General features: G+C 41.0%; 1 protein-coding gene across 2 annotated transcripts in view; it reads right to left on the bottom strand.

The window, feature by feature from the left end:
* Positions 1–22133, bottom strand: part of ABHD17C (abhydrolase domain containing 17C, depalmitoylase) — a 30966-nt gene extending 8833 nt beyond the window's left edge. The window contains exons 1-2 of one of the 2 annotated variants that reach the window (XM_030497788.1): positions 20882–22124; positions 106–180 (exon numbers count right to left, since the gene is read on the bottom strand). In XM_030497788.1, the coding sequence (XP_030353648.1) occupies positions 106–180; positions 20882–21414 (608 nt within the window). In that variant the 5' untranslated portion in view covers positions 21415–22124. Of the gene's footprint in view, positions 1–105; positions 181–20881 lie in introns of both variants that reach the window. The other variant, XM_030497789.1, reaches the window with a different exon arrangement.
* Positions 22134–24179: the final 2046 nt, after the last annotated feature.

Genomic DNA, 24179 nt, shown 5'->3' with positions numbered 1-24179 from the left:
CACAGGGTAACAGGACAGCATAGGGTGGCAAGAGAATTCCTTCACCACATACAATTGCCTTAGCATTGTAATTTTCTTCAGTATTGATCTGCTTTGGATTCACACCTTTTGATGTTGTTTTGTTTCTGAAAACAGCTCATATTGTAAGTGAAGCACCTTGCTGCTGTGGCAACGGGTACTCTAGAAAAAAAAAACCTCAATTTCATCGTATGCCAGTTAAAATCAGATACAGTCTATAGCACCATTTAAAAACACAAAACAAAATCAACACAAGAGATCTCTAAATTTAAAAGTGGCCCTTCATCACTAAATAAATGCTACAACTACTCAGTGTCTAACTCCTCAGAAAGCCAACATGACAATTTTGACCAAAACCATGCAAATCATAAAAGGGTATGAGAACACTCAGTTAGTGCTCTTCTAGCCTGTCATTAGGTCAAATGTCTTTTCTACTTTGTACTCCAACTAAAAAAACCTCTGGGATTGTTTTAGTTAGAGACAGTCCAACTTTCCAAGACAGAAGAGTTACTGTAAGAGATTTATCTTCTTAAGCTCTTTACTATTACGCCATCAATCAGAAGGTGAGACATCAAGCTTACCACAAACATCAGCAGGAATAGCTATATGTAAAATTTATTGCAAGGCCAAAAGACATATGACAACTCGTAAGCAAGGGCCATGAATAATTGACACGTGAGATTCTTGGAGCTGAAGGCCAAGGCTTGGCTCTGTGATACCCTGAGTCGTCACAACGCTGCCCAGCTGGTGACTCAGCAAGCACTATTCAACAGAGGTACAATATGGGGATGCCATATTTAAAATACTTAAAAATACTTAAAATAATTTAAAAATACTTAAAATACCCTTTAAGCAAAGACTGGGTCCCTTCCCCACTCTCTGCCAGCTCCCTTGTGGCATCAGATTGTTATGCAACAGAACAGTGATACAGAAAGTGAAACAGAAGAGAGGAAGAGCACACATGGAGAAGAGGGCAGCAATGAAAGGGAAACTAAGTGACATTGAAAAAAAAAAAAAATGAAAGAATGCGATAGAAAAAGACAAAAGAGAAAAGAGGAATCCTGTTACAATGTGCTCTCCTATTAAGGAAGAAAGTCCTTCCACCAGCTAAACGGCAGCTCCTAAAAATATCTTCCCTGAAACACACAAGCTTTGGTCTCTGTGGAAACAGAGCTCCATCCGACGGAGCGGGAGACCCAAGTTGAACGCCTGGGTGGGATGTTCCTGTTCTTCTCCTGTGGAGCCCATCAGAGTTCAAAACAAGCAGGGCAACACTGCAATGTGGAAACCAGCCTCCGAACCAGCAAAACCAAAGTAGGAAGCAATTCAAACAGTTACTGTGGGCATATGCAAAACACTGGTTTGACAAGGGAGATAAAAAGGCAGGCATTGCTTTTTTCCTCCAGGAAAGTCAGTTAGTGAGAAGTGCAAATCTACTGCTGTTTAAAACGATGCAAGCATTTCTGCTCTCCCTTACCCACAAACACTCGTCAGGCAGAAAAGTTCTCCAGTCTAGTCTATTCTCAATAGCCTATGAGTAGATTATGTGGATTACAGATTACATTTTTTATGCGCTATCTTCAGCTATCTTCACAAGCAGTACAGCATCTGTACCTACAACTTCCCAATTCAGGCCAGGTCTACCTAAGGCACCAACGCACTCCACAGTTACTAGCAACACAGCATTTTGGTTTATTTTTGCCCTGTGTTACTGCCTTAATTTATAAAAATTAGGTTTACCAGCAACTCTGATCTCCTTATGCTAGCATGAACCATGTGCACAGAAGTTGGCTATCAAGAATCCACACACCAAACTCTTCTACTTACTCCTGCACAAAGTAATTGGAGACCTCAGTCACACCAACAGGTCAGTGGGACAGAGGAGGCTGGGAATATTGCTGACAGCAAGTACAGCAGTGGACACAGTTACTTCTAGTTCAGTCTGCTTAGCCACGTGGCTGTGGCTTGGGCCACGTATGAGGAAACTGAGGAGGGAAGACACAGACGATGGTATCAGTTGCCTTTGTAAAGTTCTTAACACTTTCTGGCTGACAGCACTACGTACAAACTATGTATTATCAAAAAACAACTTTAATTATGAGCATAAGATACTGATTCTCTCCCCTCCCAGGCTTCAGCTTTGAGTGATACAGATGGAAAGTTTACCATTGCTATTTTTACACTCCCCTTGCTCAGTTGAAAGCACTAGTGGAATGCTGCTTCAGGGACTACAGACGTGTCATACAGCTGAAGCCCTGCAATGCTCACAGCCAATGCTACAGCATCTGCGCCAATCCTCAAAGGTGCTAAATACATATTCATAATGAGGCCAGTTCTTTTTTCAGGCTTACTGAAGCAGTGAAGTTAACCACACCTTATATTTCCAGTTACGAAGTTTTAGGGCATTTGCTGTTCCAATATCCCCTACCTAAACTAGAAAGCATATAGAACAGTATGGATATAGCAACAGCAACAAATCAGTTTTCAAAAACAATCACAGTAACTATCTAGACAGAGCACTTTGACTAAACAAACCCCATTTCATAATGCTGTTGAGACCTACTTTTGAACTGCTACTAAACTAAAGCAGTTACTGGTGGTCAAGTTCTTCCTTACAGCACAGTATATAAAGATAAAAAAAGAAGGAAAACAAGCTAACTAGCTTAAGTGTTCTTGCAAGGAGAATGAGTTTGAAACTGCACTCACCCCTCAAGGGAAAAACCAATTCAAAAATTCATTTTCAAGACACAAAGAAAATCCAGTTTATATCAGGAACAACACAAATTCATGCCACATTTGGATGAAACAGTGACTTCTAGAGTATTTCTACTAGAACATACATTTGCTCAGTTATAATAAGATCTTCACAAGCTATTCTTCAAGTCTGTTTCTTCCTGTTTATATACAAACCCATTTGTCACAACATACTATTCATTGCCTTTTCAAAATGTATTATCTCTAAACTTTATAACCCAGAGAAATTTAGATTGCTTGTTAAGAAACACACATAGGTTTTAGGTTTTACTACAGCATCATCATACACTTCTGCAAGATATGCATCTACATTTTCAGATAAAAGTGGCTATTTAGTCCAGCATGCATCTAAAAATCTAGTTTTGGCGGTAGAAACAAAAACCTAAAACCCTCCAGTAAAAATCCCACATGCAGATTGCATACCTTGAATGAGACTTTATGTTGTAGGACCTTTACGTTAAAAAAACCCCAACAGCTCAACAAGAGTCAATAAATATTATTGCAAGCAATTTACAATATCAGAACAAAACACTGAATTTCACATTGTGCTTCAGCAAGTACCACTCCAGCATGTCAGCCAGAATACCACAGAAATTACAGCAGATTTTCAGCCTAAATGCCAACACTAAATTGAGAACAAGGCATTAGATTAAGGGGTTTTGGTTAACCATAACAACTACTGTCAAATGAGAAAAACTAGAATTATTTCAAGATTCCCAGGAAACGCTGGCACACAGCAAGAGTCCCTGTACCAGTTTCTCACTCCAGTTTCCTTGAATTCACATAAACATAGGTCTAAAATTCTTCACTGCTTTACTGAGCATAACAGACACCGATTCTTTAAATTATGTGATGTCTTCTTCCTCCTCTACCTCCTTCTTGACCAAGTCTACAAGTACTATGTGATTTAAATTCAGGTACAGCAGACTCTCTTTGACTTCACATTTCCCTTGTAGTAACAGCCAAAACCAGCTTGCATCGTATTCTGGCTCATGAAGCTGCAAAAAAGACAATTTTTTTTGGCATATATCCCAGCACACTGTCACAGGAGCAGACAAGTAATTCCACAAATGTGTTCACACTCAAAATAATTTCAATGGCTGCCAGAGAAATTTAATCAAGGAATCTGCCACGGTCTTATATCACTATTATTCTACTGCCACACGAGATAGTCATTTTGTTACACAATGGAGAAACCCCAGTGCTAATCAATATGAGGTAATACAGAATTACAGAATAAACCTATGACTCTTGAAAATGCCCTCTTAAAGGTTATTTTGGGAGACATTATTTGCAAATATCTCACTACTACAGATTTGCTGATCTATGTGACTGTAGTGTTAATCCGGTGATGTATGCTCCTCTTTTCGTATAAATAAATGGATCAATTGGAAAGAAACAACTTCTAGGCACTTCTTAGGATGATCATTTGCACTGCAGTAACTTAATTATACTGAAGAATGAATCGTTACAACTGCTTCTTGATTACTGTCTTGTGACAGTGATCTGCTACCAAATATTGAGAACTGTGCTCAAAGTTCAACCGAGTCCTAACAAGGATATTAAATATCAGTGGTGAGCTCAAGCACCCATGACAAAAGCAGGTGAACTACACACTGCCAAGTAATGAAACCACTGCAAGTTTGTCCTGAAGAACCAGGGTAGGTAAAGGAAGGCTGTTTCATGACATTGTCTGCTACAAACTGTAATGAAGTTGCATTTTAAACTAACTGAATTGTGCTAGTCTGCACAGAGTAGCTTTGGGCTGAGAGTTGAGTGTCTTTATTTATCTTTTTTTTAAATAAAATCCAAATAATACTAAAAAGTAACAAAAAATTGTTCCTTTTTCACATCTAACCTTAAATTACCTTGTGCCTTGAACCCAGACTCATGAAGATGTCATGTTTCAAAGTGGGAAACATCTTCCTTAACTAACGTAAATCTGCTCAGGAGTCAGAGCAAAACTAAGCACTCTCGAACAGTAAGCCCATTCACCTTGTTTCCCTCCCCTCCCCCAGCCTCACCATTATAAATGAGTTCCTTCTCCCTCTTCAAAACCCATTTTGTTGGAGGATTTCATGCCACACCATGGCAGCACTTCCACTGCACATTTTTGAGCCAACTTACCACCACACTGCCGCCACAAGCTACAGTGAAGCAGCCTGGCAGGTAGCAGGTCCAGCCTGCGGTCTGTCTTTTGTTAGAGCCTCATCAATCAGGCTCTACCCTCATAACCATTTATAGTTCACGATCTCACAGCAGAGACCATTTGACAACTGCAATCAGACTGCATCTATCCAATCTAATTTTTTCAAGAATTAAAAGAGAAGTGAAGCCCAACAGCATAAAAAAATAACAGATAGTACACACCACCAGCCAGGAAAGAAGACTTCTGCAAACTTGTGTTCTGGCATAGATCTCTTCCGAGCTAGCTGAACAGCATCAAAATGTTGTGATGCAAAAGACAGAATAGGCAGAAAATCTGCAATCTGTGCTTGCAGACCTATTTTTTATTTCTTAAGGAGCTACAAAGTAAAACCTCCTTCGTTTTCTTTTGTACTGAGAACTCAACTGTATCTCTAACATGACTCTTCACCACCACAATAACCCAGAATACTAGATTTTGGTGTTTGGTTTATGTTAGGTTGCTCATTTGTCTACCACATGAACTAGCGGTTGTGTGTATAAACAACAAACAGATTTGGAACAGTTGCTTCTGTCTGACTGAGGGTTTAGGTTTTGGGGTTTTTTCCTAAATGGCAGGGAACAAGGAAACTAGTTTTATTAAACGTGCATTGAAATTTAAGCAGGAACTTGTGCCATGGGCACGCTGATATAAGAGAACAGAGTAACTTTGCCTCTCCAATCATTAATTTTTTCATACCAAGTGAAAGTTAGCAAGAAGGCCACTGACAAGCAAAACCAGACTCATATAGGACACCCAGCAAAAATGAGCCATGACGCAGCTGAGCCTTCTGTTTGAACTCTACCTTTATCAGTCTACTACTTTATGAGAAAAGGTGAGTAACATTCCAATACTTGCTGTGCATTCACACACATATTCAAATGCCCCCAATTGTCTTTGCTTTAGCAAACGTAGAAATCAACTAGAATTCTGAAGCCAGTGCTGTGTGACAAGGTTTTGAAGATACACACATGCTCTCTACTCCTCATAGTTTCCTTCTCCCAAAGTGCTTCCTCAGGGCAATCTTGATTTTCATCATCTAGTCCCAAGAAACAATGGGTAGATGGCATACTAAAGCGAATCTCTCACTCCAGTTATTTTAAAAATAGAGTACTGGAGTTAACTTTAACAAAGTATTTTGCATTTAATTGAGAAGCTCTGTAGCAAATAAACATGGAATACAGAAGTCTTAAGCTTTATTTATCAAAGATGAAACCTTTACCGGCCACTAAGAACTATTTTCATGACCACAGCATCAATAAGTCACAAAAATTCAGTCAGCTACATTCTATTATATACTCTTTACTGTAACTAGGGTATAAGATCTATATAGCCAGCCTCCGAGGTACATTTAAATAACCTGAGACAGCAGAGACATTTCAGTTACTTTGACAGAGAAGCTCAGCCTATAGGATCTTCCGGAGTGAAGAATTCATTATCTTTACCCCCACCTTCTACCTCATCTCTATGCTGCTGTGATATTCTTTCTTTTCAGCTACACACATCACACTTTATGTTTTATAATGCAGCAAGCTAAGACACATGACATAAAAAACTGACAATCCTTTTACTTTCACTTTGGACATCCTACACTCAAAAGCTGAAAAAAAATGAAGCAAACTACTCCCTAAAACTGTAATTCTGTAAGGGTTGTTATAAAGAAACAAGAAAGATTTGATGATATCCATGGACCTAAACACAGTATCTTTCAATATAAAGACTTCAGTTAAAACAAGTATGTGTCAACGAACACAGAAACTGGTTCCCTAGGAAACATTAAAAAAACCCGCCATGTGCAAATATTAACACTGGTTATGCATTCCCACAAGTTCTGTGCCTTCATAGCTGTTTCTTAGATTTCAGTTACTTCCAAACTGGAGAGCTTTGCCTTATTCCCAAGGCTGAAAATTCTGTGAGCCAGTGCATTCTGGCTTGCCTCCCAAGCCCGTCGCATAATCCTCCTCACCACCCTTGGCTCAGCACTGGGAGATTGAGGGTTTACAAGCCTGGAGGAAGCAATCTTGCTGCTCTCCAACAGCTCTCAAAGCATTTTTGTTCAGGAGCACAGTATTATTCTGTTAGTACTCCCACCCATTTATTGGAGCACCTCTGACACGTCACTTTTGAGCACTGCTCTTACCCTGCCTCTTCTTCACATCAAACACTAACTTTCTGATGTATTTCCCTTACCTCTTCATACCTACAGCACCACGCAATAGTTCAAGGCCATCCTGCGGCAGCAAGAATTGTCATGAGCTCACCTATACAAGACTTAAGCCTCTGACTCATGGGTTGGGATCACTTATCTGAGGAGTTCAGTGGCTTTTGACAGGAGCTGCTGCCTGCTCCACCCGTCTCCAACATTTCTACCTTTTTACCAGGCACGGCTCACAAAGCAGGGAATAACTGCTGAAGCACACAAACCACAACAGTCAAGACAAAAAGAAATGGAACCAGTTAAGTTTTCTTTAAATGTATCAGGCTGTACTTTCTGAAAAATACAGTTATCACTGGACAAGCATATAATGAAACTAGACTAACCCTAAACCACAATCAAACTGCAAAGCTCACCTAAAATTTCACACTTCCAGGTTTTCACTGCTGCTTAGCTATACACACTGTAACTTAATAAAAAAAGGTATTCCTTCCTAAGGATCTTAAAACAAAACTATATATAAATTCTGCTGAAGGCAATTCTCTAGGTGCTCTAGAAGAATTAAATTGTTTGCTAAGATGGAATTAATCCTGTGGAGACTAATATTATAAAGCCTAGATGAAAATTCAAAGCAGACCACTCAAAAACATTGATACCTATAGGGCTTGGCACTGGAACTACTCATGTAACTAGTCCCACTGCTGATTTAATTCAACTACTTAACTTTTTCTTTTGTGTGTGGGGTTTCTGTTTAGTGGTTTGTTTACTTTTGTTGGTTTGTTGTTTTGGGGTTGGTTTTTTTTCGTTTGTTGCCCCCATGTTGTTGCCTTCCTTTTGCATTCTCTTCCACCTATTTTTTGTAATTTTGTTATGTTTCAGTCTCTAAGTAAAAGCTACTTCATCTACAGATTTTACAAAGAACCTCATGTTTTCAAAGATTAACAGCTTTAAATGTCCAGTTTTGCTATGATTCTTTGATACAGTTTACAAGCCATTAAATGTGAAATATGTGGCAGTGATACAGCATTTTCCTTATGTCACTTATAGACAATCATAACTATATCCAGAAAACAAGCCAATATAAAAAGATTTAAGTACTATCCCCATAATGCTGACAGAGGAGAACAAAGAAAAAGTTGAACCATCTCAACAAACAGGAGGTGCCTGTATCTGAAATCCTACTGTAACAGATGAAGTTAAAGCCATTTTCACACAGTTCTTCAAAGATCCCTGGAAACCTGAACGCAGTCTCTCCCACAGAGCACCAGAGCCAGAGTCTGAGAGGATTACGTGGGAGCTGGAATGGATAAACCCTTGCAAGTATGGAAGCAGACAAACTGGATGCATCATTTCTTCCCACCCAGAAGCATTAGTATAGCTCTGGCAGTGATCTGAGAGTCTCGATAGAATAAGCATGAGAGGGCAGAAATGCAGATGGAAGACAAGAACAGCAGAGAGGTCCTGATACAAAAGTGATCAGTACCAATGATCTGGTCTAAGATTCCTAAAAAGAACCTACTGTAGATGAATGCATCTGTCCCCAGTGTATATTTTATCAGCCAGCATTATGTGAAGATGACTCAGCTGGCAGTAGGATTTCTCTTTCCTTTATATACCTACATTAATATGCTCAAGCATTGTAGAAGAACAAAGTTATTTAATAAGACTGGGCTTCTCTCAAAGATATGCAGCATCTCAAACACTGACGGGCTGTATGTAGTAGCCAAGCAAAGAAGTTCAAGGCCTGTGTTATCCAAGAGACAACCATGCTTGGATAAGTCCTCTTTAATTCTCTGAAAACAGTTAGTGTTTTTTTGAGTTACTCTAGCCAATTCCACAGATTGAAAAAGGAAGAAAGGCAGTATTTTGTTTTGATTTTAAAATCAGAACAATAGGCGATTCCTCTACACTGACATGCCTTATGAATCATAAATAAGAAGAAATCCTACTTGGATAAGTGACACTGTAACCTCTATTTTTTCCTCAACCCCCAGATAAGTGGAGGCAACACATATCAATTTTCTAACTGCTCCAGACACTAAGCATTATTACAATGCGAATCTGTATGCACTTCAGCATCTGCTTTCAAAGAAGTGGCAAATCCACAGCCTCACAGAGAAACAGTATCCTCCTGATGAGTCCCTCCTGCCTTCTGTAAGTGATCCATTTTCAACTAGATTCATTAATAACAAATACCAAAGTGATAACTGCAAAATGGAAGACAGACATTTTGCAAAAGCAATTTATAACTAGAAAAGATTCTTCCAGCATCTTTTCAGAAACTAGAAAACCTCAGTGTTCTTTCTTTGCGCCATTTTTGTATTGGCACTCTGATTTAAAAAAATCAGACTCATCAATCTCTTTCTTCCTACACATCCTCAAGTTCTTCCATTCCTGTTGCTCAAAAATGGTCTGACTTGACTCTACCAGGATTAAAGATCTGTTGCTCCACAAAATCTATATATTATCACACTGGTTTACACTTTGTTTTCCTCTTGCAAATGTTCCTTTAATGAACTTTAGCACAATGAATGTTCAGGCCCCAGTAACAGTCAAAATAAAGCTGATTAAAAAAATATATAACAATCACCAGGATTAGCAGCACCAGATGTTCTAAAACAGCAGACCACAGATAACTAGTTCAGAGCTTAAAAATCAAATTTCCTAGCCAAAGCCTTTATCACTACAAACCCAGGGGCTAAATCCTTTCTCCCTTCTCCCAGTAAATACTACTAAGAACTGTGAACAATAAAATTTAGCATGAAGTTTCTCCTGCACACTTCAGTTGAAGTGCTCATGAAACCTGCCTTGTGCTCTCCAGAAACTTGAAAAGATAACACTAAAAATTTATTACAGAAACAGATAGCTGCAGTTAATTATAGACAATATTTCATATCAGAAATTTTACCTATCTTAAAGCAATAAATGTTAATCTAAGAAATGGGAACAGTACTTTTGTACATTTAGGAAAGTATTAACTTCTCAACACTTTCCTAACCTCACATCAGAAAATGCAGGTCAAACATACTTGTCCAGCTATATTATCTGGTCTCATCCAAGCTTCTATGAAGTAAAAGATATTTAGCCCTTATAATGCAAAAGAAGGTTTTGACAACGGCCAAACAGCATGCTTGCAGATTAGTTTCTGCCAACATATCTAGTTAACAGGGCCAATTGCACTTGTAGTCTTTTTGGTGAAAGATTTCATGCTAGTCAGCCTTTTCCCCTTCAGAAAAAGATGCTTACCAATTAACAGATAGCTACTGGACAAGAAGCAGAAGTACCCAGCTGTGGATCATGGACAACTGTTAATGCAAGCACTTAAGGTCATTATTTCAGCTGATACTTAAAGGTAGAAACTGACCTGCAGACGCACCTTAGAAAATTAAACAAAATAATAAAAGGGGAAAGAGCAGCAGCTTCCTGATGTTACTCAGTGTCCTATTTGCCTCTGTTTGCAATGCAGTGCTTGTAAAACAAGCAGGTTTCCTACTTGATTGCAGTATCACAGAAGAACAACTGGTTATGCAGGAAAAAATGTTAGCAATTCCCGTACAGGCCACACCAGCACTTAACTGCCTACCAATAAACCAGCATAGCATAAAGAAGTCTTGTCCTGTTGGAGTTTCTATTTCTGAAATAGCAGATAACAGTGCAGTGATTGGAAAAGTACACGTCTTAATGCCTACATTATGGCCAAATGCCATCTGGATAGTAATGTTTTGGCTATGTATGTTTCCTGAAGTTCCCCATCTCATGACGTGCACTTTCAGTTATCAGCTACCGCTCTTCCCCACCACAGATTTTTCGTATTTATCTCTGCACACAGTTACATTTTACACATGAATAGTGTTTCCTTTTGTCCAAGTGCCACAAAGCTTCCAAGACAGAGGCAAACTAGAAATATTTAATGAGAATTTTAAAAAAATATTTAAAAAGGGAGTCTGATCAGTTCTACAGCAAAGAGTAAGAAAAAACATAGTTCACATTAGACTATTGCCTAGACACACCGGGAATATTGGAAGGAAGAAAAAGCAGAGTAACAAATGGCAAACAATGCCTGCTAACTACAGCCTTCAAAAATCACAGACAGTTAAGTTTAAGCTAACGTTGCTTCCTTTATTCTAAATTAACACATACTTCATAATTAAAAAAAACCCCAAAACAATAGAAAATTGCTGTGAATGTCCAACTAAACAGAATAATAATCTTTAGTTCAGTTTCTCCTGCTGCTGAAATCCAACAGGTTTAGAACTACATCCAGGTAAGAAACATCCAAGATCCTTCGGTTTAATGTTCCTCATTATGAACACCATTAAAGTGGATTTTTGGATGGAAAGGGTAATTTCCTGAAGTAACTGGAAGCTGCCAGATCTTATTTATATCAACAGTGTCTGTTCAATGCTCTACACAATATGGTCTCAGATCTTAGATGAGCTTTGACAGAAGGGCATCCAGTTTGGAAGGGTGGTACATTTGGCACCAACTTGCTTAGTCTCAGGATAAAAAAGAACTCAATAAACCAAGGAGACTTTATAACCCTTTCGCCCTCTATAAAACTGGGTGAACGTTGTGGATTTATAACAATCTTATCTTTCACATCAGGCATTGGATCCAAGTTATATTTGAGTACATTCTATCATCTTCGCTCTTTGTCAATGCAATATAAATTAGTATAATTTGGTTGTTTGTTTTTTTAAAGGCAACTATATTTGTGCCTGTATTCCTTCACAGATGATAGTCTCTGCATTATCAGGTTGATTTTTCGTACAAATTTTGAAAACAGGATAAAGAACTACTTGTACTGGTTTCATGCTTTAGAAGTGAACATCACAATCCATGAATAATTAGCTAGAGCTCAGGGGAAAGGGCAGAGGGTTTCTGTATCAGAGGAATAGAAGTTTGGAAGCTGGCAGAGATTCAGCAAAAGTCAAAACCTTTTAGGCATCCTAGGCAGACTTAATGTTAAAACATCAGGTATAAACTACTGTACTGACTCCTGAAAGGGTGCTTCTTGCATCAGAAAGAGATGCCTGCAACGTATGCTAACCCACAGTACACTTATTAACTAGTCTGAGGCAAAGGTTACATGCTCATAAACTAGTATGCATAAAAATAGCAGAATTGTGGCTGAAACACTTCCTCACCTCTTCCTACAACTCCGGTACTTTTACAGTTGGTTAAACTTGGTAAGATGCTCATATCCAGACTAAACTACTAAATTTTTCTGTAGAATTATTAAGACACATGAAGAAACATGCCTTACTAGAAAAATAGACAATGTTACAGTAGGGAACAACAAAAAATATTATGAAAAAAGATGTAATACAACTTAATACACACACTGAGGTACATTCCAGTCTGACTGGCTCTTGACCAAGCTGCCTCAAGGTAAGAACTGTCCAAGGAACACCTCCAAGGTAAATATACCAAATTAGCTACGTCATTTATAAAAACCCAAAACAACACACCGAAACACACACCTGAAGCTATAAAGAACAAACAGCATGCTGAGAAGACTTTAATAAATTTGCACTGGAGAACATGCTTCAAAAGCAAGATCATTTTCTTGAAAGATGGCACTTTCCCCAGGCTGTCATACAGCCAACATCCTACTAAAATAAATTCATCAGATGTTGGGGAAGACTACCAGAGATGGGACAAAGATTAAGATCTGTACAAACAAACCAGTCCAGTGCTTAAGGCAGTAAGTTAACTACTCAAAGTTTCCTTTAAAGTGTAGATGGCTCCATACACCATTTTGGCTGCAAAATGCTTAACAGAAGTCTGCCCCCGTATTGCTGTTGGCTTCTCTTTTATTTTGTGTATTATTAAGGCTTGCAATTTACTGTATAGTGTAATAGTTAAGATAAAGTGTCCTGTTTAGTTTATTATAAATAGCTGTTAAGATTCATGGAATAATGATAAAATAATCTGAAGCTTATCTCAGTTTATCTGTACACTGGAAAAAAATATACAGCTGTTTTTGCTTCTTTGCTGATACTGACCACCATTTTTCAAGTTCTCTGAGAACATCCAAAGCAAAGCTAACTAGAAGTCAACAGAGGGGAGGAATGTCCAGAAAGATCCTATAATCTGAGCAAATCCCTTTCTAAACAACCTTACTAAAAGAGAAACATTTAAGCCATGCTATTTTAAAGGTGTTTTCATGAGAAACATGTTGATCTCCGAATTTTCAGACTTGTTGGATCCCATTATCCATTACTCCACAGCTGTTCATTTACTGCGCACAAAAAGAACTGGCCATTCCATGTCACTGGTCTAACACACTGGCATCTTAAGAAATTTAGCAGCGTCCTGTAAAAAATCAGTAATAAAAATCTTTGAGCTACTGGCTGACACTGCATGCCTTGAGAAGGGTTATTTGCCAGACACTGATGTATGCAGCTCCTTCCAGCAGCATGCCTTGGCTGATAAACAAGACTCACCAGAGTCAAAGTTCTTAAAGTAACATTGCTATATGTAAGCAAGATTTTTTAATCAGGCACGGTAACACAGATCTTCCTAAAAGCATACCCAAAACTGCCTAAACCACAATTAATTTCAAATTAACAGTCTTGAAGGTGTACCTAGAAAGAATTTCAAGAGACTGTACCAATAAACATTATTACTGTCAGGAAAGCATACATGAAGTTTTTCTAACAAATATGCAATACAGAAAAACCAGAGGCACTATTTTGAGATTACCTCTAATTTAAATTTTCCCCTCTGGACTTTGAGGCAAGTATATTAACTTAAAACCTCATCTTCCACATCAACACCATTCTTCATTTGTGAACCCACATGGAATTCCCCTGTTTGAAAGTTGTGATGTTACAGATTCATTTCATGCTTGTAGGGATTTTTCCAAAAACGTGCATGTCCTCATCAGGAGACATGAAACCAAGGGTGGGAAGGTGGCAGGGGGCATTGAGCCAGATCCTCCCATTTAGCACAGTTTTGTGCCTTTGTATTATTTGGTCTCATAGTCAGCAAATCCAACCACAACATTTAATGCCAATAGGAGAAGCTTTGTCTGTAAAGCTAACATAGTGGTTTAAAAAATATAAAGATATGGATATAGATAACACCAGTATAACATTATACCGCTGGCCTATGTTCTGTGATTGATTGTGGGCAGCAGAGCGTAATGTGCAAACATGCCACAATAATCCATTTTTCTCAAATTAGCACTTGGAATAAAGAATGCAAAGATGTTCCTCAGCCCTTAAGATGACACCATGCACTACTCATCCCATTCTATATTCTTAGCCTTCTATTAAAGGCATCTTTATTCATCTGTGTTCATACAGAGTTTCCTGGGTTTACAATCACACAATTCCAGTGCTCGCAAAACCTGACATTAAAAACCCACAACAACAAAACACTCAGTTTGAGAGCAGGAATGAAATTCAGCTTCATCATCAGATGTCAGTCCAAGCATGCCAGACCACAAGGAACCCCTCCTCTTGCACACAGGTAAATGCCTTCAAGTGCAGTGGCAACTGAAACTATCTCCTAACCAGCAGAGAAAGATTTCTGCCCTTTTTAGGGAGAAATTGGCAAAAGCAAGCCTGTATGTGCACAAGCCTGTTGCGTACAACACATTCGCAGCTTATTTTACAACTCATTTCAACTGCTTCCAGTGCAGCCTTGTAACTGATTTATATTTGTGAGGGAGGGAAGAAGGGAGTGCTAGTTATTCATCAAATTTATTACTGGCTTTAAGGATAAAAAAGGGCTACGCTATTTCTTCACTTAGTTTATTAGTGCTACATAATTTTGAGACGGTTGGGTTTAAAGCCAAGTCAGAATGCACCTGAAGAACTAATTTCTTGATATTTTGCTTAAAAGTGGTTTTGGGGCAGGGTTTAAAAGTTACTACAATCACACTGCCCTCTCCACCAGGCAAATGTTGTAATAAAATGAAATACAAAATTTAGACATATGCTACAGAACTAGTTGCTTGGCACTGCCTTTGTACTAGTCTATGTCCAGGTGAGGAGGCATCACAGGACAAAAAGAGAACCCATTTACATCATTCAGTATGAAAAAACCAAATACCCATTTGCTCAAGAAGTGTCAGTTTTCCCCAGAAAACCAGTTGCTGGCAGACAACCCACTTTCATAGCTTGAAACATTCTCTGCTAATTGTTTCTTTTTCTTTGCTCTTTTTACTTATGCTCACAGGTAATGAGCTAGTGTAAACTTACCCCACCACTTAGAAACACACCAAAATAGGAGAGTAACAAAGGATAAAGGTTGAATTTTGGAGGGATTTTTTTGGCTTTGAGGTTGCAATAGACTGAAGATTGACCCTGGCTTCAGAGCAAACACACTGTGGTTTACATCATCCAGCTCACGCTCCATTGTTACGAATAAACTGAACAAACCTAAGTGCTGCCAGCAACATGCACAAGTCAAACAGCCACTGTGTAACAACCATCAGCTCAGTCTCAAGAGGTGACACACTTCTCTATCCAGAGTGAGAAAGGGAAAGAGCTGCCTTTCTCTTATGCTTCTTAGTGCTAAAAAGCTGACAGAAGCCTTTAGCTCTTTCAGCACGTAGGATTTAACAACATATTTGCCTAGAAACTTTTATGTTCAATGCTCTGACGATGGTGAGCACCAGGTCCTACAACCTTTGTACAGCAGGGTAAACCAACATCTCCAGTTCAGGCAGCTAAATTTCAGGACTGTCTACACTCAGGATAACAAGTGTTCCTAGCCAAAGGCTCTTTGGCAGCTTATTTTTCTTCCCAAATAACACTAGCTGCAAAACATTCTTGACAGTGAAAAATCATCTTTTTTATTTTATTAGAAAACAAGCTTTGATCTTGCAGTCCTGACAGAAATAGGGGAACATTTAACAAAACCACTTTTACTTCAGTGACTGAACTATGTAATACCATGCCAAAGCTCAGTAAACACTTTGAATAACTTTGAACATCAGAGTGCCTGTTTTAAACAGTTGTTGGTATTTGTCCCTGCGATGCTCATCATCTGATTTAATCTCTGCTCACTGCATAAATAACAGGAGACTATTCTGTGTGTTTCTATTTATGAGCAAAGTTGTATGCAGTTTTTCGTGACGTACTGACCGTGGCAGGTAGAATAAGTTAAGATTTAGTGAACAGTCTCTTTAAACAATCCTTTGCAGACACTGTAGCAACATTAGTAAGAAACTGGAAGTGGGAAATACCCTATCAAAGTCAACGACAGAAAAATCTACCAGGTGATGAACCATCAACAAGGAGAACCCTATTACTCCTGTATTATTTATCATGATTCTGCCAAGCACTGCCTTTGGCCAAATCAGGAATTTAGTTGGTAACTTCTTACCAAACCCTCTAAGTATTAAATCTCAAGAAGCCAGGTTAGACTATGCACAGAAATACAGTGCTAGCGAAAGAAGATTCTGTAGCAAAGAAAATTAAGGTACAACTTAAGTATTTTGACAAATCAAGGTAAAACAACCTGAAGCTATTATTCACCTAGAAAGCTGTAACCACTGCAGCAAATCAGAATGGAGACGAACTAAACTGACATAACCTCAGAAGATTAGTTATCGCTCTAATCCAATTTGGTGTGTTTCCTAATTTTACTCCGATGAAAACTGTAATATTTTTACACCAGCTGCTGCAAAGGAAACAGCAATACGAAAAGACCGATCATCAGCACAACAAATAATAAAATTCACATATAATAAAAGGTTTCGTTTGGGGTTTTTTTTTCTTTTACATTAGATTTGGGGGGAAAGTTAAAAAAAAAAAAACCCAAAACCTATTTAAACATTCTAAATTATCTGCCATCCACTGATCAAAAGCCCTTGCACTTTACTATGCCATTTCACAATCCAATTCCTTTCATCATGCCAAGAAGCATAATGAAAAATAGAAGTGAACTAATGCTCTCCTATCAACTGAAAGACAAATTCAAATGTACATTTTGAGAATGAGGGATTTATACAATAACATCTATCATTTATCAAAAGCTTAAACAGGAGGAAAAAAAAGATACTAGCTTATATGGCGTACCATGAAAAAACATCTAGCTGTATTTTGTTAAATGCAACAAGAACAGCTCTTCCTCTTCTATTTATTAACTATATTTTCTTCTCCTCCTTTCAATATCCTTCCAATATCCAAAACCAATATTAGGTTCTCCTCTCCGATACTTTACTACAGAAGCACAGGGAGTGGGGTAGCAGTACCTTCATTTGACTGGGGTTTTAAAACATTTCACAAAGCTTCTCCAAATTTTTGGAGAACATACAAATTGATTTTAATATAAATAGCATGCAGTCAACAAAGCAGTCATGGTTTTGTGCTTATGCACTGTACCCAGATCCAAAGTGTGTATCCTGTTTTTAAGTACTGTACATTGTCTTAATGTAAACATGTTCGAAAGTTCAACCTTCCCATGTGGAATTCAGGAAAGAGGGGGGAGGACAACAATCAAGTCAGTCTGTGCAGATGTTACACTAAGTCAGTCAGATATCAGGATAAGAGTTAATCACATCTGAATAAAAAGCAGCAACTTAAAACCATATGGACCATGATAGAAGACAGAGTCCAATACGGCTTCTCTTCAAACTGGTTCTGGCTTTGGAACAAACAGAACAAAACCAGACCAACCTGCCTAAAATAACACATGCACAAAAAATGTCATCTGAAGCAACGAAACACAAAATTCTCTTTCAGAAACGTTTAGATACCAGATGGAAATTTGTTCCTCAAGTGGAAATAAATATATTTAAAAGCCCAAATTAATTACCAATTAATAGTTGATACTGGAAGTTGAACAACCAATGCTACAGTTAGACCTCCGAAGGAACATCTATAAAAACTCATTTCAAGGGAATAAAATTATACATCAACATCTTCACCTGATGAAGATGCTGAAAGACAGCATTCAAACTAAATAATTAGTAAAATTATAATTTAAGAGTATACTTCATTCACGAGAAGAGATACTCATTTAATTAGAACTAAGCAAAATAAGTTACTCTTGACAAAGACTAAAAGAGTAGAGTTGACAGATTCTCCAAAGACGGATAATTGAAAACAAACAATAATCCATTATTTTCCATCCATTGTTTACAAGATAGTTTTATTATCACCTGTTACGTAAGCTTTGATACCTAAATGTGTATGGGATAGTAAGATCCTCATTTCAGTACCTTGCAAATACACACACAAAATTTGCAGCTATGTTTGCAACCAGAGGCAGTTCCCCATCATTTCTAAAGTTTGGCAGCAATCTCTTTTTGTAGGGTCAATTACTGCGACTTTCAAAATACACTGATAAATTAATGTTTGTAAGTATCAGTGGTACTTCACAGGCACAATTTAAAAAAACACTAAAACACAAAAAAGAAAGAAAGAATCTCAGACTTCCAACATTTTAATAATTCCTTCCTGCTGCCATGTGGAACGTCTGGTGGATTCAGAAGAGCAACAGCTTCCCACAGAACTTAGCACAGATGACTAAATGCTTTTGATGGCATAGTGAACCTCTATTTTAAGACTTCACTTTCAACTTTGCATTACAGTTCACTACCATATGACTACAGGCCAAATGTTAGGAATTTGCATTAAGAATGAAAGTATACACAAATTCTTGGAAGCTACCAGTGAACTGCTGCACCAGAAGCGGTATAATACGACATTTTATCTCAAGAGGCAGACTTGAATTTTTACAGCAGAATATTTCACTTAATTGTGAGCCACCTGGTCTTATTAAAAAGGGCTAAGAAATGATCAAAGTTCACACTACAGCTTAGAGAATTCATCAGCAGAAAGACTATTGTTTTGGCTTATACCTGTTCAAAAGACATGTGTCATCTCTTAACAGACAGAATCAATTAACTTGTTGGGTTGGTTTTTTTCAAGCTTACATTTTACAGGAACCAATGTCTTCACTAGGTACATAAAATACTGTAATATTTCCTTTGGCTCCCGAAAATCTAACCAATGACAACACAACTTCTCTAACAGTACTCTCAAGGTAGTACTAAGACATGGGATTTACAAACATGGCAAAGTAAAATTTGGTGAACTTCAGTCCCTCAATTTAAGGAGGAAAGCAAAACTAAGATCATGTATAAACCATGGAAAAGGCTCTAATGTAAAACTATAAACTTCTCCAGTCACACTTTAATAAAAGGAAACTAATCCTGTTGGAGCAAGCTGGGCACGTGTTGGATCATCTACTGGGTCAGGCTTCTCAAAAGACTTACATGAAGGAACCACTTATTTCCGGACCTGTGTAGACCTTACATATGTACTAAGCGCCTGTCAAGACAGGAGCACTTTCAGATGTGAAAGCACTTTTCCAGAGCTCTAGAAGGCCTCCATGAAAAAACATAATCAACTAAACATGAAGTGAAACAGAGAAAACACAGCAACTAAAGGACGAACATCAACTAGGCTTGGCTCAGACGTAGCACTGTTCTTCCCTTAGATATTATTTACATAATCCATATGTGGAATAGTGGCATTTAATAATTTATTCTGCATACAGCATATTAAAATTATTTCCTTTCCTTATTCATATACAAGAAATTTTTTTATGAGAGAGTGAACTGGAAAATGAACCCGGAACCTGGCTTGCTCACCAGACAGAACACTTGCTACAAAAGGGTAACTTCCCCCTACACCTTTCTTCCCCATGCTCTTGACATTGGACTCCACAACTGACCAATCCTCAGATCCTCGAAAAGCCAATTATCTAAATTAGTAACAACTCCTGTCACTATTTTTGAAGCTGGCACGTATCCCTAAGATAGACATTAAATACTCATTTCATGTAAGCCAAGTTTATCTACACAATCCCAGAGCCAAGACCAGAAAACCTCCATTGTTCTTTTCTCCTGCCCTACTACAACAATTCCAGCTTTTTAAAGCCCTCTCTTTCAAAATATGTTCTGCAAGGTCCTACTTTAAGAACCACTTAACAGCAAGAGGAGCTCATGGTTTGTGTGGATAGAAGAGGCAACAGAGGCCCATGGATGGCAACCAACTGTAGCTAGGAGCCAGGGGCAGCATATCTGCTTGGGATTTCCTATAAGCCACAGCCTCCTTGTTTCTACTGCCTATGCCGCCTTGCCAGAGCTGTCTCATTGCTGCTCCACCCCTTTGGATGCCACCTACTTCGGCACCTCCTCCTGGCAGAATCCCCAGCTCTACTTCCACCTGTCAACACTTTTTTTCCTTCCACCCTGCTAACCTACCCAATTTGACAACAGTTGTCTGAAAGACGTCTACGTCGTGTGAGCATGTGTGAAACCCCAGACACATCATAGAACACCAGCAGTTTCTTGGTAAACTCTAACCTAGACTACTGCCAAATTCAGTCAAAGCTTTGGCTCCACTGGGTTACCTCTAAGCATAGACCATTGTGGGCAAACCTCAAACAAAAGGGGTTTTTTTGTACCCTGCAAGTTCAAACTGCAACCAGTGCAGCATCTCCTGCTCAAAATGGAGATTTTTAGTGGTGAAGCAATGGCTAACATATAACACAGCTGAATAAACCCCTAAACCTAGAAAAAAACCAAGGATGAAGGTTTGCACATCCTTTTAACAAATGAAACCACCCAACAAATCGCACTGTAGCTGTTGATAGAACATCTGGTGAGGCCATTGAAATAACTCAAACCATCTACACACCAATTCCCCTCCACCTCTCAGCAGGTCAACTGTGCAGACATTGGACTTATGAGGATTAAATGGAGATAGAGAAATACCTTGTCCCCGATATCCATTTACCTTGTCCTGAGGGCCTGCCAGGCTGCATCAATGTCTGCGTACAGGTTTTTCTCAGAGGGCTTGCCGGTGCTCACCCCATAGCCAGAGTAGTCATAAGAGAAGACGTTGCAGTTGATGCGGGAGCCAAGGCCAATATAGAAGCTGCACATCTGGCCCAGGTCCACAGCATTACCATGTGAGAAGAGCAGGGTGTACCGGCCAGTGGGGGCACAACGTACGAACATGCAGCCCAGCCTGTTATCTCGAGCCGTGCGAGAGAAGAACACTTCCACGGCATCCAGTTCCCGCTGCGAATACTGCCAGTCCGCCCGCTCGCTCAAGTGCAGACTGCAGGTGCCTGATCCCGTCGGGGTCCCTGCCCCAGCTGCTGCCCCAGCCTCCTGCTGCTGCTCAGGCTGCAGCACGGTATAGGTGGGCTCCGGGGGCAGGAAGGCCAGTTTGGCAGCGATGCGGCTGGGGCAAGGCGGGCAGCAGAACAGCCAGCAGAGCTCGCCCAGAGAGAAACCGTTCATTCTGGGGCCTTGTTCTGGCATCAGAGACACCGGAGAAAACCTAACCTATGCTGGAAAGAAGTCAAAACTGAACCGACCCAGCGCCTTCCTCCAGCGCAACCTGCACACCTTCCTGCAAGGCCACCAGATGCCCTCCCAAAATGCAAACAATGACAGCCTTGGAGGAACTACAGTTCAGCAAAAATAGTTCAGCTCTCCCCAGCCTGAAAACGTGCTTATAAAAAAAAAACCCCAAACTTACAAACGAAAAAAAACCACCCCACAAGATATAAATGAAGTACAACCAGCCCTTACAAATCCCACAACTAATGCTACAGTAAATACAACTCTAAAGCACCACCCTAGATCCCCTCAAAGGAACCAGATCGCAAGTACATGTACACATGTACAACACGAACACGCAGACCCCACGGCTCGGTGCAGCGCTCCAGCACTAAGCGCAGCCGCCCCCCACGCCAGGAACATGCAGCCGCGCCAGGCAGGGCCCTTCCCCCAGCACCACACGCGGCCCCGGCCCAGCCCCACCCGCCACCGGCCCCCGCCAGGCAGCAAGGGGCTCCCTCAGCGCTACCGGCCCCGGCCCGGCCCAAGCAGCGTCCGAGCGGCGGCGGGAGGAGGAGCTGGAGGAGAAGGGGAAGGCAAGGTCGATGCTCAGCTGCGCGTCGCCGCGGGCAGGGCCATGCCGGCTGCGGCGCGCAGACAGGAGCAGGCAGCGGCCATGTCCCGGCGCTCTCCCCTCCTCGCAGCCGCACCGCTTCCGGGTTACGGGCGCGGAGCGGGGCCGCCCGCCGCAGGTGCCGGCGGGGACGGGGCGGGGGCCCGGCGCTACCACAGCGCCCGGCGCAGCTCGCGGCTGCCCTCTAGGCCTTGCGCCGGGCCGCCGGCAGGTGCGCGGGAGGGGCGGGGCGGGCCGGGAGGTGAGCGGCAGCCCGCAGCCGAGCCGCCAGCGCACGCCTGGCCCTTTAAGGGAGCCCCCTGCCGCTGCCGCGGTCACGGCCGCCCACCTCCGCGCATGCGCGGCGGGGCCGGGGGCCGCGGCTGAGGGGCGGGCGGAGCGCCGGGGGCCATGTCGCGATATGTCGCGCCGCTTGTGGGGACGTGGGGGCGTTTCTCCTGACCTCCCGCAGCCTCTCGGGATCCTCTGGCGACACTCCCGAGCCTCGCAGCTCCAACGCGCTGGGGTCACCCTGAGCAAAAGGCGGTTTGCGGCTGAGGCCGCGCTCGTCCCTTAGAGGGTAGCGCTGCCGGTCCAGAGTGCCCGTCACTGGCGACTGTCCCGGCCTCGCCAGGCTTGCGAGGGGATATCGTGAGGGGAAAGAAGGGCCGGCCATGAGGGAAAATCATGAGGGGAGAAGAGGGACGGCCATGAGCACTCTTTCAGTATCTAAAGGGGGTCTGCAAGGAAGTTGGAGAGGGACTTCATCAGGGACTGTAGCGATAGGACAAGGGGGAATGGGTTTAGACTTAAACGGGACGTTAAGGTTGGATATAATGAAGAAGTTCTTCCTTGCGAGGGTGGCGAGGCACTGGAACAGGTTGCCCAAATAAGTGGTGAATGCTCCATCCCTGGCAGTGTTCAGGGCCAGGTTGGACAGAGCCTTGGGTGACATGGTTTAGTGTGAGGCGTCTCTGCCCATGGCAGGAGGTTGAAACTGGGTGATCTTAAGGTCCTTTCCAACTGAAACCCTTCTGTGATTCTATGAGGGTAGATCATGAGGGGAAATCATGAGGGGAGAGGAGGGGCAGCCATGAGGGGAGATCATGAGGGGAAAGAAGGGGCGGTACTAAGGGAAGATCATGGGGGGAAAGAAGGGCTGGCCATGAGGGGAGAGAATGAAGGGAGAGCAAGGGCAGCCATGGGTTGTGAGGGGTGGCCATAAGGGGTGAGGGGCACTCAGGAGGGGAGAGCAGGGGAAGCCACGAGGTGTAAAGGGTGGCCATGAGGGGTAGGGGCAACAGCTATACAGTGTGGGCCACTCTAGGGTGCAGATGAGGGGTGGCTGCCAGTGAGGGACGGCCATAAGGGGAGATCCTGAGGGGAGAGCAGTTTGCCCTTTGTGGCATGGTTTGGTGATGGACTTGGCCATCCTGTCTTTTTCAACCTAGTTGATTTTATAACAATCCATATCCCAAATAATTAATTGAATAAATTAGCACATCATTTAGGGCATATGGCAGAACCCATGAATCAGTGTGGAACTGTGTCTCTATAACACATTCACTGGCCCAGAGAGCAGAATGCAAAAGACTGGGGGCAAAAGACAATGATGTATTTATGTGTTAATGCAGGTTATAACTGTACCCCTGAATTAATAACTGTCACTGTGTGCTTGAAAAAAAACCAACAAAACACTGTAACGTAGCTCAATTGAAATTATAAGGAAAATTACACCTGTGCAGCTTACACGTACTACGTATAATTCATGTACATCCAACCAGTGCCCTGACTCCAGCCATGGCATGCACGGTCACCCCATTATGGAGCTCTCCTAATGTGTGTCCATTACCTGACTGGTTACCTACATGGAAAAAAGTTTCAAGAGCTCAAGAAGAACATTGAGCTGAAGTCATTTCATTAGCAACAAGCCTGAGAAGAGCTCCTTCAGTGCTCACATTTGCCAAGTCCAAGAAAGTTAGTTTAAAACCTGTATACAAAAGAATTGGTCGTGTGTGATACTCCTGTCTTTAGAATGTCAGAAGTAAGACATCCAGCCACATCAATCTTTAGTTTTGCTGACGGTGAGAATCAGCCAGCTATATTGTTTCTACACTGACTGTTAAGGGAG

Source organism: Strigops habroptila, chromosome 9 (genome assembly GCF_004027225.2).
Source record: "Strigops habroptila isolate Jane chromosome 9, bStrHab1.2.pri, whole genome shotgun sequence".
Lineage (NCBI taxonomy): Eukaryota > Metazoa > Chordata > Aves > Psittaciformes > Psittacidae > Strigops > Strigops habroptila.
The sequence above is the reverse complement of the archived record's forward strand: the minus strand, read 5'-3'. Positions and strand labels throughout refer to the sequence as shown.